This window comes from Octodon degus, unplaced genomic scaffold (genome assembly GCF_000260255.1).
Source record: "Octodon degus isolate 3935 unplaced genomic scaffold, OctDeg1.0 scaffold00118, whole genome shotgun sequence".
In the NCBI taxonomy this organism is placed as follows: domain Eukaryota; kingdom Metazoa; phylum Chordata; class Mammalia; order Rodentia; family Octodontidae; genus Octodon; species Octodon degus.
The window spans coordinates 2,270,052-2,287,658 of NW_004524694.1; the positions used below are offsets into that span (position 1 = coordinate 2,270,052).

General features: G+C 36.1%; 1 protein-coding gene across 1 annotated transcript in view; it reads left to right on the plus strand.

Moving 5' to 3' along the window:
* Vps13b (vacuolar protein sorting 13 homolog B) overlaps positions 1-17,607 on the plus strand; it is an 881,657-nt gene that overhangs the window by 779,734 nt on the left and 84,316 nt on the right. The window contains 2 exon segments of the mRNA XM_023699943.1: positions 1,009-1,358; positions 7,292-7,453. Coding sequence (XP_023555711.1) covers positions 1,009-1,358; positions 7,292-7,453 — 512 coding nt within the window.

Here is a 17,607-nt window from a genome sequence, read left to right on the forward strand (position 1 = left end):
TAATAGCCATAAGCTTGTCTTCTGGAAAGTTAGCAACCTACATTTGCAAAGCAAAATTAGAGAAAAAGTTGCACCTCATGGAAAGCCAACATTTTGGCCCTACCCTTCCAAGGTCAATTAAGACGCAGGACATGAGAACTTGTACTATAATGTCATGTAACTCAGTAGTGTCCCAAATTTTCTGATCAAGGAGATTATGGGGCCACAGAGGATAGTGATTGATGATGTAGAGTGTGCCTAAGGAGAGTCACATGGAGAGAAAACATTCTCTCAGGCTTTCACGGGGAGCACATTGGCCAAGCAATGGCCATGACTCATTCACATAGCTGAAACTGACAAAAGATATACAATCTGAGGTACAGGATCTAAGGAAAAATCCTGAGGGGATTTCACAGACCCAAAACCTACAGCTCTTGTTGCATAGGTATTGCTTTATCTTTGTCTTAACCATCCAGCAGAAAAGTATAAAAATGAAGTATAGGAAGTAAAGCCAAAGGGAAAAAAAAAAAAAAAAAAGAAGAAGTAAAGCCATACTGTTATGTTGAGCTGTAGGGGACTCAGGTCAACAATTTCTGACATCGCCAGTCAAGCAGAAGACCCAATACTGTCATGGGCTCTTGGACTCTTTTAGTATATTTTGCTGAGTTAACACACCTATAATATTCAAATAACGGAACTAAACAAAAAAGGGGATACAGATGAATGTCCGTTTTGTATCTGTGTATTCAAAATGGTTAGGATAGATATATAGTTACATTCTTTTAATGAATAGAGGGATTTGTTCTAATAGTGTTCATAAATAGGATATCATGTCCGCATCTTGTACTAATAACCACTAGAAGACAGTATGCAATGTGTTAATTATTGAAACTGTCCTACCAATTTGGTATGAAACTGTCTCATTGCTATTTGTTTCTCAATAAAATTATGGGGGAAAAATGTACTTTCACTCTTTATTGCCATAAAATATTGCCTCATCTTAATTACTGTTTTTGTTTTTTTTAACAGCTTTGCCACAGTATTTACAGCCATTCATTTCTGACAGAAATGTGCCATCTGAAATAGAATACATGATTATTTCCTTCAGAGAACCACACATGTATCTTCGACAGTGGAATAATGGTTCTGTCTGCCAGGAAATTCGGTTCTCAGCTCAAGCCGACTGTAAACTTTTAGAGTGCAGAAATGTTACAATGCAAACTGTGGTAAAACCCTTTAGCATCTCCGGACAGATTGAAGTTTCCAGCAATGCGGGGGGAAGGCTGCTTGAGTGCACCGTAAGAGTGGATTCTGTGTCTGCAAACTTCGGACAGCATGTAGTTCATTCTTTGAACACTGCGATACAAGCTTGGCAGCAGGTATGCACATTCTACAGCAGTGTACAGTTGGCTGCAAAGGATATTTTATTAGGTTCTATATGTTATCTTTTCTAATTATACATTAAGTACATACAAAATTATGAGAGAGAAAAGAATTTGATGGGCAACATAGTATCTGAGGCCTTCTCTGTATGAGAAAGTGATACAAGTTGTTTAACTTTGGAGAATATGGGTTCTCTACACATGCGTAAGTGATCATGCCCACATTTTTATGACTAATCTACCACACCTGTGTGGAAAGTCACATATGCCCAGAAATTTTTTCTAAGTGTAGCTTTGGCTTACTAAAGTGTCCATTTAGTTATATATGAGTGTCCATCATAGAAATGAAGAACCTGTAAGCCTTTCTGATAATGAGCATTCCAAGCTTCTCAAACAAAAAAAAAGCAATGAGATGGAATCTTTGAGCACGATATAACCCTAGTCTTTTCATCTGCCATCATTCTATATTTTTGATTCACTAAAAAGTACTAGATACAGAGTTTTAGGTTAAAGATTCTTGAATAATGATATTTACTTGTATATGGTATCAGAAATTATCCATATTAAAAAAGGAGGAAGTATAAATCTATGCCAAATGACACATTTCAAGTGGGAAACCTGGCTAGGTATGGCACTCTGCTGGGCTGAGGCAGGAGGATTACAAGATCAATAGCAGAACAGCAATTTAGTGAGATCTTGTTTAAAAAAAAAAAAAAAAAAAAAAAAAAAAAAGGCCAGGGATGTGGCTCAGTGATGCAGTACCTGCCCAGTAAGAGCAAGGCTGTAAGTTTGATTCTTGGTACCAAAAAAAAAAAAACCCAAATGGGACCAAGAGATGGATGGAGGATAGAGGGAAGAACTGAAAAGGGATAAAAAGAAGAATTAAGGTGTATTATCTATATGTACCAATTCCCCACAAGGAATGTAAACAGTATATACTAAAAAGGAATGGGACTATAGCTTAGAACATCTCCAGAACTAAAAAAGAACAAAGTGAGTTGAGGATGTAGCTCAGTGTGAAGGCCCTAGATTCAACCCCAGTACCATAAGAAACAAAAAGAGAATAGGAAACTTGTCTATGTCTACTGTCATGGAAGTCATTTCATAGAATGTCTGAAAGATAATATATTCAGTAGTTTAACAACAAATCACTTCAGCTTTCTTACTGATTATGTTGCATTTCCACCATGTTTGGTTGCTATTTAAACTGAAACATTTCCCCATCCCTTGTTTATGTTAGTGTACTTTTGTGTGGAGTTGGCTCTCCAGGAGGGACGATTCTGACTCCTACACTGACCTAGCTGAGACAGGGACACCAGAGGAGGTGGGAGGGGCTTTAGTTCTCTAACTTAAGAATTTTTACAAAAATAACTAAACAATTGGGGATTTTTATGGGAATAACAAGAATTTTATGGAAATAAATGTTTTAGAATAAACAATTCTAAAAAAGAATTTTTAGTTCTCTAACTTAAAAATTTTTATAGAAATTAAACTTTATGGAAAAATTTAATGTTTTCTTTATATGCACGAAGACCTATACAAGACTAAGGAATTAATTACCCAACATGGTACTACAATAGCAAAGGGAAAGAAGATAACACATCTGTTTCATATTTTTAAAATCTTTTTTAAGGGCATTCCATGGTTTTCTTGTTGCAAAGGACATGCGTAAAATAAGAGCTAGTGTGATCTAAATCTTTACAGCTGGTTCAAATAGCAATGTGAAAAAAAACTCCATGACTCCAATTTCGGGGTGGGGGTTGTCATATTTTGAACAATGCATTTAATAAAAAACAAACCTAGAAAATATAAAAGAGTCATTGATAGAGCATTTAATGCAGGAATATTTTTTGTCTTGCTATCAGAGCCATATAAAAAGACTGATGTAGCAACTACTGTGAAATGGCCTTCACAAATATCAGTTTCCTCTCTGGGTAAAAATATTCTCTTAGACACAGCTATACATATAAATAAAATATGGTACATAAATATTTAAATGTTTTAAACCACATCAGAGTATGAATGACTGACTGGCTAGCGTAGTGCCTTGAAGGAATATTCTTAGTTTTTCTTTTTTTTTTTTTTTAAAGAAGTTGTATATTTGATTAAGTAGAGCCATATGTCACGTAGCATATTGCTGACAGGTACATTCTATGAATAGTTGGTTCTGATTTATACAGGGATTTGGCAATGTTAACATGAGCCACAAGAGGATATACTTCTGTAATTGTTGCTGTAATTTTCTTGTTTCCTCCCTTGTCAAGGGTACTTGCCACCAAGTTTTAATGTGGTAGGCATCTAACCCTGTGTATTCTAAAGTAAATATAAAACTGCACTACTTTGAAATTATAGGACATTTGACATTGAAATGGGCTGGTAGAGGTTTATTAAGTTCATTGTTTTCAAGATTTTCAGAATGTGGTTTTATCCTCTTTAGGGAGTTTAGTTTCCCACATTTGGATTTTATCGTGTATATAATGCCTACATATGATAAATTGTTGCCATTGAGAAAAATGAATTTAATAAACAAGATAAGTGAGTTGAATTCTCCACATACTTTTGATCAGATTCATATCAGGAGCTAGTCATTTTTACCCAGTATGGATGAGCCAGATTGTTGAAGAATGAGGCATTTTGGCCTTTCACCTTTAGGTCACAAGTCCGAGATTAACAGAACCCTTCATCTGTGTCTGATTTCTCTAGCTGTAGGTTTTCTCCTCTTTTATAAATTATAACTATCATATGAAATCAGATTAAGGACCCAAAATACCACTTTCAGTTTGTTTTATATTCCTACGCCATATTTGTAGTTTTGTGTTAAAAAGTATTTTTTAAATCAAGGTTATACTCATGTGTCTCCCCTTATACCAAAACAGTATTTCTGCTTAATTGCAAATGCCTGAACGATGTCCCATAAAACTAAAGACAAATAAGCCATCTTCTAACTACAAATCCTAGTGAGCATTCTAAGACTCAGCATACATGATGGCACATTAAATGCATATCAACTTTTTAATAATATACAGAGAATTTAAAACATTTCAAGAAATGTTTAAACTTACTAGAATTATAATGAACTCCACAGATGAAGGAGCAGTAGAGAAACAGTTCCCTGAGGACTTTAAGTATTCTTTAGAAAAATGTAAACAAGCCCCTTGTGTTCTTTAATTTACATTTTTTCCTTAAACCCTCATCATTTATTAAAGGTCAGTTTTTAAAGATGAGGTAAGTAATATGATTTTCTTTTTCGACTCAAGCCCCATCTGGTAACTTAACCTTTGTGTTGAGATTGATCCCAATTCATTATGAAAACTGAGTTTTAATCTCAGGATGTATAACTAAGTGAGAGATTGGAATCATATCCTTTCCTTCATGTTTGTACTGTTGGGTAGAAGAGAGAGAAAAATGTTTATAAGGAGAGCTGTGTATGTTGATTATGTAATGATAATGGAAAAAATCTCATCAAAACTGATTATATATTATCATTCCAGTTTAATTAGAGGTTTGTAGACAAATACAGAAGGTAAAATTATATAGGGAAGACATTGAGAAGAGAAAAAATTCTTGAAGAAAACTCACCAAAATGTTAATAGGAGTTATTGCCAAGTGTGAAATTAGAAATTTTTAAAATTGATGTTTTCTAATAAATTATGTTATATATAATGTCCAAAATTGGATCTACTTTTTTTTGTATCCTGGATTTACTGAATACTTTTATGTCAGGAATTGGATTGAGTACTTGAGGTAAAGTCACAAATACAGATTTGATTCCTGCTTCAGCAGAGTCTAATGATGGAGGGAATTGGTTCAAGAACTCTGAAGGTAAACATGGTGTCATACAGATATAAGAAAACAGGCCTGGTATGATCTGGGGAAGATATCAGAAGGCTCCTTACCATAGGAACCTGAAAGCTAAGCAGAATTAAGTTGGCCAAGGAAAAGTTGGAGGGAAAGAGTTCTCAATAGAGGGAATGGAGTGAGGTAGGAAGCAGCTTGATATTGAAAGAAGAGTATAGTACTGGTGGGGAGTAGGAAAGGGCTTTTAGAAATAGGATGTCCTCCACAAATGTCTTCAGCAAATGGAGAGTAACTTGAGATGTAGCCAGAGCTTGGACAGGGACTGGCTAAGAGTAGATATCTAAAACCAAAAAGCAAGCATTATTGATCAAATGCATAATAATCAAAAGCACAACAGAAAGCATTACAGTAGACAACAGGTAGTTGATCATAAGTGCTCTGGTCTCATCCAGATGTGGGGGGGGGGGGACTGTGCAATGAGTGTGGCTTTCAAGCATGATTCAGCTCCACAGTGAGAGTTTTGGTGAGAATACCTGGATAATAGAGAGAGGTCTTAGAAGTTCTCAAGGGCCTCTAGAAGAACAAAACATATCAGGACCATTTCACTACCTGCAACCACACAATACTGCTGAACCACTTTAGGGGAATTTTTCATGAGTAGTAGTGGGTTGTTTTCCAAGGGAACTTTATTTCTTGATGAATTTCTAGATCTAGTTTCCATTCCAGCTAGGTTCCAGGGGTTTTTTTGTTTTTGTTTTGTTTTGTTTTTGTTTTTGTGCAAGGTTTCACTATAGCTCAAACTCGTAGTGATCCTCCTGTTTTCTGACTCCCTATTGTTGGGATTACAGGTGTGTGCCATCACACCTGGACTCCATCACTGGCTCAGTGCACCTGGGGGTGGGGCCAGCATAGCATGCAGTGCCAGGGATCAAACCCTGGCCCCTAAGCAAGTGCTTAGTCCACTAAGCTGTCTCACCAGCCTCCTCAGATTCATTTATTAATTGCTTTATTGGCATCATGCCTCTTAATCCCTTGAATCACAACCCTTCTGAACTATTTCTTAACTCTCCCTTCAATAAAGTGACAAACAGTAGAGTATAACATTGTGGCATTCTTTTTATCCATAGCCAGGAAATAGAGACAAACTAGAGAAGCATTCATTGCTTATTTTCTCTCATCTGCAAACCAATTAGTTAATTATGATTGTTTCTTATATCCTCAAAATAAACATTTAACTATGCTTCTAGTTTATCAAAAGTATTTTTTGGTTATTTATACCATAACCTAACCAGAGTGATAAGAGCATAAGCATAGAACAACTCATCACTTTACCGGTGTTCTTGCTATAACAAAGCAGCAGTCAGTAGAGACCCCATGTGATCAAGCAAAAGGCATCAATAGGAGAATATATAACTTATGTGATGAATCTTAGCTGATTAATAAAGGATATTAGCTCATTGATGGCTATTAGCTGAATGGGTACTAGAAGCAGTTTTTCAACTAACATTATTTCTCTCGAAAACTACAGCGTGCTTAAACTGACTCTGGAGTTGATCTGTTTTGCATGTTCAGCCCTCTTCACAATATAAGGAGTGTCACAGTTGTATTTCCATCTCTCCATGAGCAGATTTACGCACACTGTCATGCATGCTCCCCCTTAAGGAGCACAGGGATGCATTACCTAAGTGATCCTTACTTTCTGCAGGGTACAGACTGTGGCTTTGTGGATTGGTCCTGTTTGTCAAGCTTAGGAGACTGGGAACATGGTAATTCTAGCTTCTAGTACTCTACTCAGAAACATGCACTGCCCAGTACAGCACTCTTTGTAGGATGTTAACTCATTTTAAGAAATGTAAATTTAAAGGATCTCATTTTTCTTTTATTCATCTGTGTGTGTGATTTATTCTACATAAATCAAAACACATTCTTGGAACATTTATGATCTCTTTAAGGTAATTTCTGTGCTTATCCTGGAAATATAAAGTACTTTGTATACCAGAGCTAATGACAACAGATCCTTTAGGGTTTCAGTGTTGTAACAATGGCCACTGGGCAGACAGCTGCCAAACATCTTGCAATTAATCTGATACACGCTGGCTTTCATTTTGGCTTTCATTTTCTTTCTCTTTCAGAACAAATGCCCTGAGGTGGAAGAGTTGGTCTTCAGCCACTTTGTGATCTGTAATGACACACAGGAGACACTGCGGTTTGGCCAGGTGGATACCGATGAAAATATTCTCCTGGCGAGTCTCCATAGTCACCAGTACAGCTGGCGCTCTCACAAATCCCCACAGGTATTTGAGAAACAGCCTTACAAACACAGCAGTTGTTAAGGTTAGGGATTCATACATTCTGCATTTGTATGCCTGTCTCCAGTTTTTTTCCTGTTTAAGTCTCCCAAGAAACCACATGGTGTACTACAGCTGACAGAAATGCAGAAATCTTCAGAAATGGGGCCCAGTGTACCTGTGCTCCCCCTAGAATGGAGCATTTTCCTTTTGCACATGGGATGTGTTGGCTAAGAACTGGACTCCAAAACCAAAGCATGTAGATCTAGATTCAGCCTGTAGAAGTATGCTTTACTCCGTGCCTCAGTTTGCTTATATATAGAATGAAGATAAAATTGCTCCTATTCCTTTAGGTATGAAGACTTAATGAGTGAATATTAGTGCTTCGTATACAGTAAAGCATTATGTGTTGGACACCATTATTCATTCATTTATTCTTTACCAGACACATGCTAATACTAGAAATGCAAGACAATATCCAGTCTATGCCCTTTGCAAACAGCTTACAATCTGTGGTGCTATGAGCACAATGTAAAACTAGATCCAAAGTAGCACTGAGAAAAGGTAATCCAAAGGATTTCTGTTTTCCAAGTAGTATAATTCCATTTTCCTGTCATTTTAGATGGAAATAATTAGAGAGATATGCCCTGCAGGGATAATACAAGAATGAATTAAATACAAAGATGTGGTCTTAAGTGAATGAAAGAAATGCTAGGAAGTACTCTCAAGAATAATGTATTTCTAAAATCTGGGTAATAAGGCAGCCTGCTGTCTGCTTATGATTAAAAGAAAGTCATTAGATTAGAGAGCAAATTTTCCCATCTGGTCTATAGACCAGCTTAAGAGTATATATTACCCTTAGGCTGCATCTTCCTTTTTCTTTTCTCCATAGCTACATTTAACTTTTTGTTTTTTCATCAAGTTGCCACAGTGTTGTTTCATAAAATTTGGAAAGGTAAATATAGTATCATATTTCTTGTTTTCATATATTTAATTAAATATCTGACAGAACAGTAGACTACATAAATCTCTTGGTAAAAATGTGTCATACAATATGATATTGCACTTATATTTTTAGGAGAAATCCCATGCCCTTATTTTCTAATTTGTCTCTTAAGATATTTCCACATTAGAGTTTTTATATTATTTGCCTTTCTGCCATAAAGGACATTGTATTTAGTTGTTTGTTTCAGAACGAAGGGTTTTTTCTTACAGATTACAAAAATGAAAGCGTACATATATAGAACAACAACAACAAAAAAGAAAAACATATCTCTAATCTCAGCCATGTCAACACTTGCTATATAATGTTTTAGATCTTTTAAAAGTTCTCCTGGTGATTACATTCCAAAAAGTGGACTGTGAGTGACAGAGAGCCTTAGAATAGCTGTGTGATGATGTGTAGTTAGTTTTACACTATCCCTGTAGGCACTTTGCCCATAGACACACAACAAGCCCCTTATCTAACAAAAGCAAAGCAAATGAAACTTGACTCTCCTCACAGTCAAGCAAAGGTGCATACAGCCCTCCATGACTCACAAGTCCCTCAACAGTAAGCCAGGATGGGAAAAGGAAAGTATCAGCGTCATTGGCTCAGGAGTGTGGGGTAACGTATCTGAGCAGGGAAGAGATCAATAGAAAAGAGTAATTGACAACCAGGTCAATTACTATACCTTTCATATTTGCACTGTTTTGCACTTTTCAAGGTGATTTGTATTTATTAGTAGTTTTATTTTCAAACATCCCTGTGTTGTTTGTAGTCTTTGTTGTACATATTTTATAGATAAGGAACTTACCTTTTGAGTTTCTGTATTCATAGTTTGAGTTCCACAGCATTGTCTTGCTCTCCTGGGTTTTGGCATCATAATTTGTTTGTAAGAACTGTAAAGCTATAAGGTTCTGTCACATTTAGCTCCTGGTCAAAGAATCAAAAATGTCCCATCTCAGGGACAAGCACTACTGCTGTGCTGTGCAAGCAGCCCACCAGGATTGTAAACTCAGCCCCAATAAAAAATTAGAGAGGAACAAAGTTTAAAGAAAAGAAAACACTTTATTAGGGAAAAAAAGTGGGGGGGAGAAAGAAGAAGACAGGCTACCCTGATAAGAAAAAGTCAGGACAGGCACTCCAGTAAGATGGCGGATCCGTGGGCACTTTATCCCCAGCTGCTTTTAGAGAGTCAGTGACTACATGCACATACCTGGAACTTGCCATAGCTGGACTATATTCCAGGACTCTGTTTAATATGATTTCTTCCAGTGGTCCATATAAAGCTTTTTTCTATTTGTTTACTTGTCCTTGACCTACCTTTCAGGGCCTTGCCTTTGGAATGGGTAGCTAGTTGGCAAGGGCGTACCTTATTCATGGCTAGGTTAGAATTAGCAAGGGGGCATGTGGATATCTGTTGTATTCTATAATGACCCTAGAGTGAGTAATACAGTGACTCTAGAGTGAATGTATGTGGGGGGGGGGAGAAAATATACTGCCTTAGAGTTAGTTCCCTCCTCCCCATTTTTTCCCATATTCTGTTGGAGGTGGGAATGACTCACCATTTGTGTACTTGGTTTTCTGTCTGTATTCTGCATGTTAGCCCTTTTTCTGGTCTCTTGGCACAATTCCCAAGGCCATTGGTGCCTTTCTTTATCTGGTTTTTCTCTTTCTCTACCCCAGTCCTTGACTTGCTTCCCAGGAGTATTTCTTTAGTAAAGTTTGTTTTTAACTCCTTCTAGGCACAGGACTAGCAAGAAGTTCTAATGAGGCCCCTATTCTATTTTTTGCCTCTCTACAGACCCCTTAGCCTACAGGTCTAAGAGAAAAAGATGAGAAAGCTCTTGTACAGTAGACCATGCAAGTCTAAAACTAGACTAATATAGGTTTCTTTGAATATCAATACTTGCAAAATCTTAACTCTAACTAGAAATGGTAAGAACCATTCAGGGACAAACTGGAAGCATAAGACAGGTATCTGCTAACTTTTTTTAAATTTGTAATTGCATACTCTGGACACAAATTTCAAGATGAGAAACAATCACTATAATTTGCTTACTGCTAAAACTTAAGATCACACTTACAGAAAACAGTATCTCTTTGCTATATCTGTGTATACTGAAGTATGTTTTCAGACCCTCTAAAGCCAGATGCTTTAATGGACCCAGAGGGTCTTCAAGGAATTTCTTGCATCCACAATTGCAAATTCTGCTGTATTTTAATGAGAGGTTACATCTTAGACTCAAAAAAACTAACCACTTTGCTTCAGCCTGCACCTGGAGCTAGTCAGAGACCCGCAAGTGAGCACAATGTTCCTTTTTCAGACTCCCAAGTCATATCTTGCACTGCCCAGCAAGCTTGGTTTTAAGAACATTTATATCTGTGCTTTGTGCTACCTTGGGTGTTAGGCATTTCATAGTCTCAGGGAGGATTTCTAAAGTTCATAGAACTTAACTCCACTAAACAATGTAGCTTGTATTGCAGAGATCATGAAAGTGGCAGTAACACCTGGAAAGGTTTCAAAGAGGTCAAGATATCTTAGAACCACACAGGAGGTTGCTAACAACATTAAGTCCCAGTAGGATGGGAAGAAACATAGACATAACCAGTTCCAGAAATCCAGAGCTGAACACCCTTTTAGGATTGAAAAATTATGAACTCTCCTTATAGTTTGAGGCAAAATCACTTATAACACTGAATATCCCACAACAGTTTTTTGTCTGAACTAAGAAAGAATAAAACTATTTCTTTTTTTTAAATAATTTTATTGAGAAACAAATAGTGAGACACTTTCAAAACCAATTACTAGAATAGTTTCAGTAATTAATACATTGCATATTGTTGTCTTCTTAGTGGTTATTCATAGTACAAGATTCAGGCATGGTATCCTGTCCACAAACAGTATTAGTATAAATCTTTCTATTCATTGAATTAATAGAAAGTAGCTGTATATCTATCCTATTTTGAATATACAGATACAAAATGGTCTTTCACTTGTATTCCCTTTTTTTTTTTTGTCAGAGATGGGTATTCCATTGTCATTTAAATATTGTAGGCATGTGAATTCTGCAAACTATTCCAATATAGTGCAGTAGTCCATAATAGTAATGAGTTATCTGTAGGACTAGCAATGTCAAAAGTTGTTGACCGGGGCCTTATATAGCTCAGCATATTAATATGGCTTTACTTTTTATACTTCATTTTTATACTTTTCTGCTGGATGGTTAAGACTAAGATAAAGCAAGATCTATATAACAAGAAATGTAACTTTTGTATCTGACAAGGTCAGTCACATCCCCTCAGGATTTACCCTGAAACTCTGTACCACAGTTTGTACATCCTTTGTCAGTGTCAGCCATGTGAATGAGTCATGGCCATTGCTTGACCAATTTGCTCCCTGTGAAAGCCTGAGAGAATGTATTCTCTCCATGTGACTCTCCTGAGGCACACTCTACATCATTGATCACTTTCCTCTTTGCCCCAATAATCTCCTTGATCAGAAAATTTGGGACCCAACTGAGTTACATGATGTTACAGTACAGGTTCTCTTGTGCTCTGAGTCCTCAATGATCTTGAAAGGGTAGGGCCAAGATGTTGGCTGTCCTTGCAGCCCTTCTTTTTCTCTAACTTTTGGTCTGCAAACTTAAGTTGTTAACCCTCCAGAAGAGAAGCTTATTGTTATTACCCTACAATGTAGACAGTTGAGCTTAACCTCATTATCTGTCTGAATATCAAACATCTTAGACATAAAATCGAACAGGTTTTTTCCATCAAGTATTGATATGCTAAACTTTAAGTCTCTACAGAATATGAATAATAAATTTTTTTAAATTTAAAAAATAAGAATAAAGAATTACATATTTTTACACAGAAATTTAGAAATCTATCCATATACAGCACTGTAGCAGGACAGTCCTATGCCTTTTTTTTCTTATCTCTTGTTTTCATTTATTACTCTTTTTTTTTAAATCAAACATTTACTTGAGAGACAATATGGCAGTAATTGGTATGACATGACAAGCAGTATGTATTTAGAAGACCAGAATGACAGGCATTCCTAGCATGACCCTAAAAACTATTTCTTAGGGAATAACTGAGCTTGTTTCAGCTGCATAGAATCATAGATGCCACCACACATTCCACTTTAGTACACTCAGATCAGGTTGGATGAAAGCAAAAACCACCAACAGTTTTGTCTTCAAAGAAAAGTTTTATATTATACAGTTGACTCTAGACACTGGGTATGTGATTTTTATATGCAGCTCAGATTCAAGGGAAGCTTTGATTTACCCAAACCAAATGCAGAGGTGCCTCGGTTTATGTACTTATTCCTTTTCACAATTCTGGTTGCAAACTGAATTGGATAAAAATCAAATCAAATTTCCCCAAATGGTCAACATTGAATCTAACCATTGAATTTGATTCATTTCTCATCTAATTTGGTTTACAACCAGAATCAAGAAAAGAATTAAGTTCATAAATCAAGCAAGCACTGTACAGTGCCATCTCCACTGACCAGTAACTGAACTAAAACTAATAGAAGGTTTAACTGGTATAAATACCTATTAAATTAATGTTTCGGTAAATAACAGTTATAAATTCTGAATAAAGACCAGTGAACTACCTGAGGGCTCTGGAGACTAAAAGGCAGGCAGATTTTAGGGATTCAAAACTTCAGTCAAGTAATCTGCCAGATTTCTCTATCTTTTGTGGCTGTGCTTTGTCGGCAAGGGTCACAGCAGTGCGGGGGTAGCCCAGGCAACAAAGGCTGCAAGAAGGTGAGGACAAATTTAGAAAGGGAAAAACCTTAAAATGGGAACATTTTAATTTATATAATACATGTAAATTTCGCCCAACTGATTGACTGAGCCATACATGCACAGAGCTAAATGAACAGTTCAAAGAACTGAAAAGGAAGGAGGGAGAGAGAGAAGGAAAGAAAAAGAAAAGAGAGAGAGAGAGAGAAAGAGAGAGAAAAAGAATTGAATTGCACAAATTTTCTCAGTAGTTTTCAGGATTTTGTTTTGTTTTTGGCAGAACCGGAAATTGAACTCAGACCCTTGCGCTTGGGCAAGCGCTTATTCTACTGAGCCATCTCCCCAGCCCAAGTTTTCAGTTTTCATTCAAGTTAATTACCTGTTAAATCAACAATATCAATACTCTTTGAACTATCAAGAGAATCCAGAGTCTCCACCTGTATCATTAACAGTATTCAAAACATAACCCAAAATTGCCTAAAATTTAAGACTCTAAGGGGAAAAAGGGTTATTCGCAGCACACTGAGTGACTGAGACATGATCAAGTTCAAGTCCAGTCTGGGCAACTTATACCCTGTCTAAAAAAAAAAAAAAAAAAAAAAAAAAAAAAAAAAAAAACCTGAAAGTATAGCTAACTGAAAAGGCTGTAGGTTCAATTCTAAACACCATAGAAAAGATAAACTGATGCCAACTTCTAGGGAACTAAATATTGGAATTCTCATATTTAACACATATACTTTAAAGCAGCTGGCAAAACTGAGATTTTAGAGCTGTAATTAAAATCCTAAATTTAAAAAGAGATAATCCTAGGTAGGACTAATTTAATTGGATGAAAGCCTTAAAATGGGGATTCAAATTTTTGTGAAGTGAAATACGTACACTCTGCCAACTATGAAGAAGCAATTTTCATGGGACAGAGAACTATGAGAAGTCTCCAGAGCCTGAAAATGGCTGCCACTGCCAGCCAGTGGGAAGTAAAAGCCTTTCCCCTAAAGCCATGGCTATGAATCCTGTCAACAATTAAGCTTTAGTAGATTCTTCCCAAGTAAAGCATCCAGATAATAGTACAACCCAGCTGACTGCTCATCTGCTGTCTTGTGAGACCCTGTCTGAACTCCTGTCCCATGGTAACCATTACAATAAATGTGTGTGGCTTTAATCTACTAAATTTGTATTAATTTATTACTCAATTATAGAAATATAGTACAACATGGCAGAAAGAAAAAGCAAGTTGGAAGATATCAATAGAAATCATTCAGTCTGAAGAAAAATGACATAATGAATAGAGCAACAGAACCATGGGAAAATTCAAAATGTCGAGCATATGAATGATTGTATTTCCAAAATGAAAAAGGGGAAAATTAGGCAAAAAACTAAATAATTCCAGAAAACTCCCCCAATTTATAAAAGATAGAAACTGGCAAATCCAAAAAGCTCAGATAAACTCCAAACTGGGTAAGTTTGACGAATTTACAACCAGGCATATCATCAGGAAATTACTGAAAACCAAAGGTAAAAAATCTTGAACACAGACAGAGGAAAACACCATAGCATAGTCAGTGGGGAATGACTATTCATATTTATATGGACTTCTCTCCAAAGTAAGTCCATAAGGCCATGAAATAGTGTCTTTAAAGTGCTAAAAGATTTAGATTGGTAGAAGTCTGGTTGAAAGATATGTGGGAGGTTAAAATCACCATGATTTTGTAATTGATTATAGGGAAAAATAGGATCCAGTTTGACTCTGAGATTTCAAAATCAGGTGACAAGTTGTAATAATTCGATGTAGCACAAAAGGGGACAATATGTAGGACAGTGTTTTAGAGACAGAGACTAACAAAAGACTAACCCTAAAGCTGTTGCACACTGAGTTTTAGGTTGCTTTGAAGTGTAGGAAGAATGATATGTTACAAAAAATACAAATTTAAACCCATAAATACCTTAGTTTCACTACTATGGTTCACTACATAGGTATATAAAATTGGACAATTTCTCATTTTCTTAGAGTTTCCATTTCCTCTTCTACAAAACAGATTGTTGTGAATGTTCTTTTTTAAAAATTATTTTAAAAAAGAATACAAATAGTAATAAAGAAAAAATATAATTGATACAGAGTTTCACTAAACAGTATGAATTTGACAGTATTTGTTGTATTAAATAGCATTGTCTTCATATTAGTTGTTCAGATTGCCATATATATGCATGCAAAATTGGGAAAAAAAAGAAAAAAGTTATAAGAAATTAAGAAGAGAGGGCTAGGTTCAGTAAAATAAGCGCTTCCTCGGCATGCGCAAGGGCCTGAGTTCAATCCCTAGTTCTGCCAAAAAAAAAAAAGGAAAAGAAATTAAGAAGAGAGGAAAAGGGGGGTGGGAAATGAAAAAAAAGAAGACAAAACAATTCAGCATTACTGCTTCTTTCCATAGACCAGCAGAAATCCATAGTACAATTACCCAAATCATCCCGTTTATAGATATAGATATAGACATAGCTTAGATATAGAGATAGATAGGTAGGTAGGTAGGTAGGTAGGTAGGTAGGTAGGTAGGTAGATAGATAGATAGATAGATAGATAGATAGATAGATAGATAGATAGATAGATAGATCCCTTTCTGCCACCCCCTCTCCTGTCCTTTTCCTCATCTCAGTAAATCCTACCTTTTGAACTGGTTCATTCCCTTTTCACAGTATCTATTGCACTCTTCAGATTTTATTTACTCCTCAGGTTCTACACTAAAGAGACAATACAGTGTTTGCACATGCAGGTCTGATTTATTTCACTTAAAAGTAAGGTCTCTGGTTCTGTCCATTTACCAATAGAAGCCTCAAATTTATCCTTTTTATAACTGAATAATACTCCATTGTGTAAAAATACCACTTTTCTTTTATCTGTTCCTCAGTCGATGGACTTTTTGGTTGCTTCCAAGATTTAGCCATGACAAATTGTGCTGCTATAAGGACGAGTGCACATAAATCACTGTGGTATGATGTTTTCAGTTCTTCTGGAAAAATAGCAGGAGGGAAATAGCTAGATTGAATGGGACCTCCAATACTAGATTTTTGAGGAATCTCCACACTAATTTCCATAGTGGTTTACCAGTCTGCATTCCCACCAATAGTGGAAAGGGATCCTTTATCCTGAAAGCCCCTCCAGCATTTGTTATTGGCTGACTTTTTCTTTATTTTTTGTTTATTTTTTATTCATTTTAATGAGAAAAAAAGATAAAATAGCAATGAAACAGTTTCAAAATAGGTTAGTAGGACAGTTACCATAATTAATACATTGCATATTGTTGTCTTTGTAGTAGCTATTCAGAGGACAAGATGTAGACATGATATCTTGTCTAAACAATAGTAGTACAAGCCTTTCTTCTCAATGAACTAAGAGCAAGTAGCTATATATCTACCCTATCTTGTGTATACATATTTTTTTTCACAACAAAATGGTATTTTATTTACACTTTTGCAAAATTAGGAACTTGGAGGGGGCTGGGGAGATGGCTCAGTGGAATAAGCGCTTCCCTGGCAAGCGCAAGGGCCTGAGTTCAATCCCCGGTTCCACCAAAAAAAAAAAAATTAGGAACTTGAAACGCAAGGTTTCCTAGTAACTAATAGCTGACTTTAGCCAGACAGGATGTTTATCTCAGCACTGAGGTGGCTTGTTTGCTTTAGCTACTGAGTTCTAGTCCTACCAATACATTTGATCGATTACCTAGCTTCCATGGCTCCAAACATATCCCCTTTTTTTGTTTTGTTTTGTCAGAGATGTGTGTTCCATTGCAGTTAGAGAAGCTGTATTGGAGAAGTCTTTAAAGGACCCTTTCATACTTGATACCAGTCCAAATATTGTAGGTACTTGAATTCAGCGAAATAACCCAATATAGTCTAATAGTCCATAATAGTAGTGAGTTATCAGCACATCTGGCAATTGTCAGAAGTTGTTGACTAGAGCCTTTTACAGCTCAGCATATGAATATAGCTTTATTTTTATACCTTGTAGTTACATTTTTCTGCTGGTTATTTAAGACCAAGTTAAAGCAAGACCTACATAACTAAAAATGTAACTTTTGCTGTCTGACAAGGTCAGTTAAATCCCCTGAGGATTTACCCTGGAACCATGTACAGCACCATGTAGATTTTAGTCAGTGACAGCCATCTGGATGAGTCACAGCCTTTGCTTGACCAGTTTGATCTCTGTGAAAGAATTGGCTGACTTCTTCATGTTAGCCATTCTTTCTGGGGTGAGATGGAATCTTGATATTGTTTTAATTTACATTTCTCGAGTGACCAATTATCTTGAACACTTTTGCATGTATTTGTTTGCCATTTGTATTTCATCTGAAAAGTATATATTCATCTCAGATGCCCATTTTTTAATTGGGTCTTTGAATCTGTAGGGTCTAATTTTCTTTTTTTTTTTT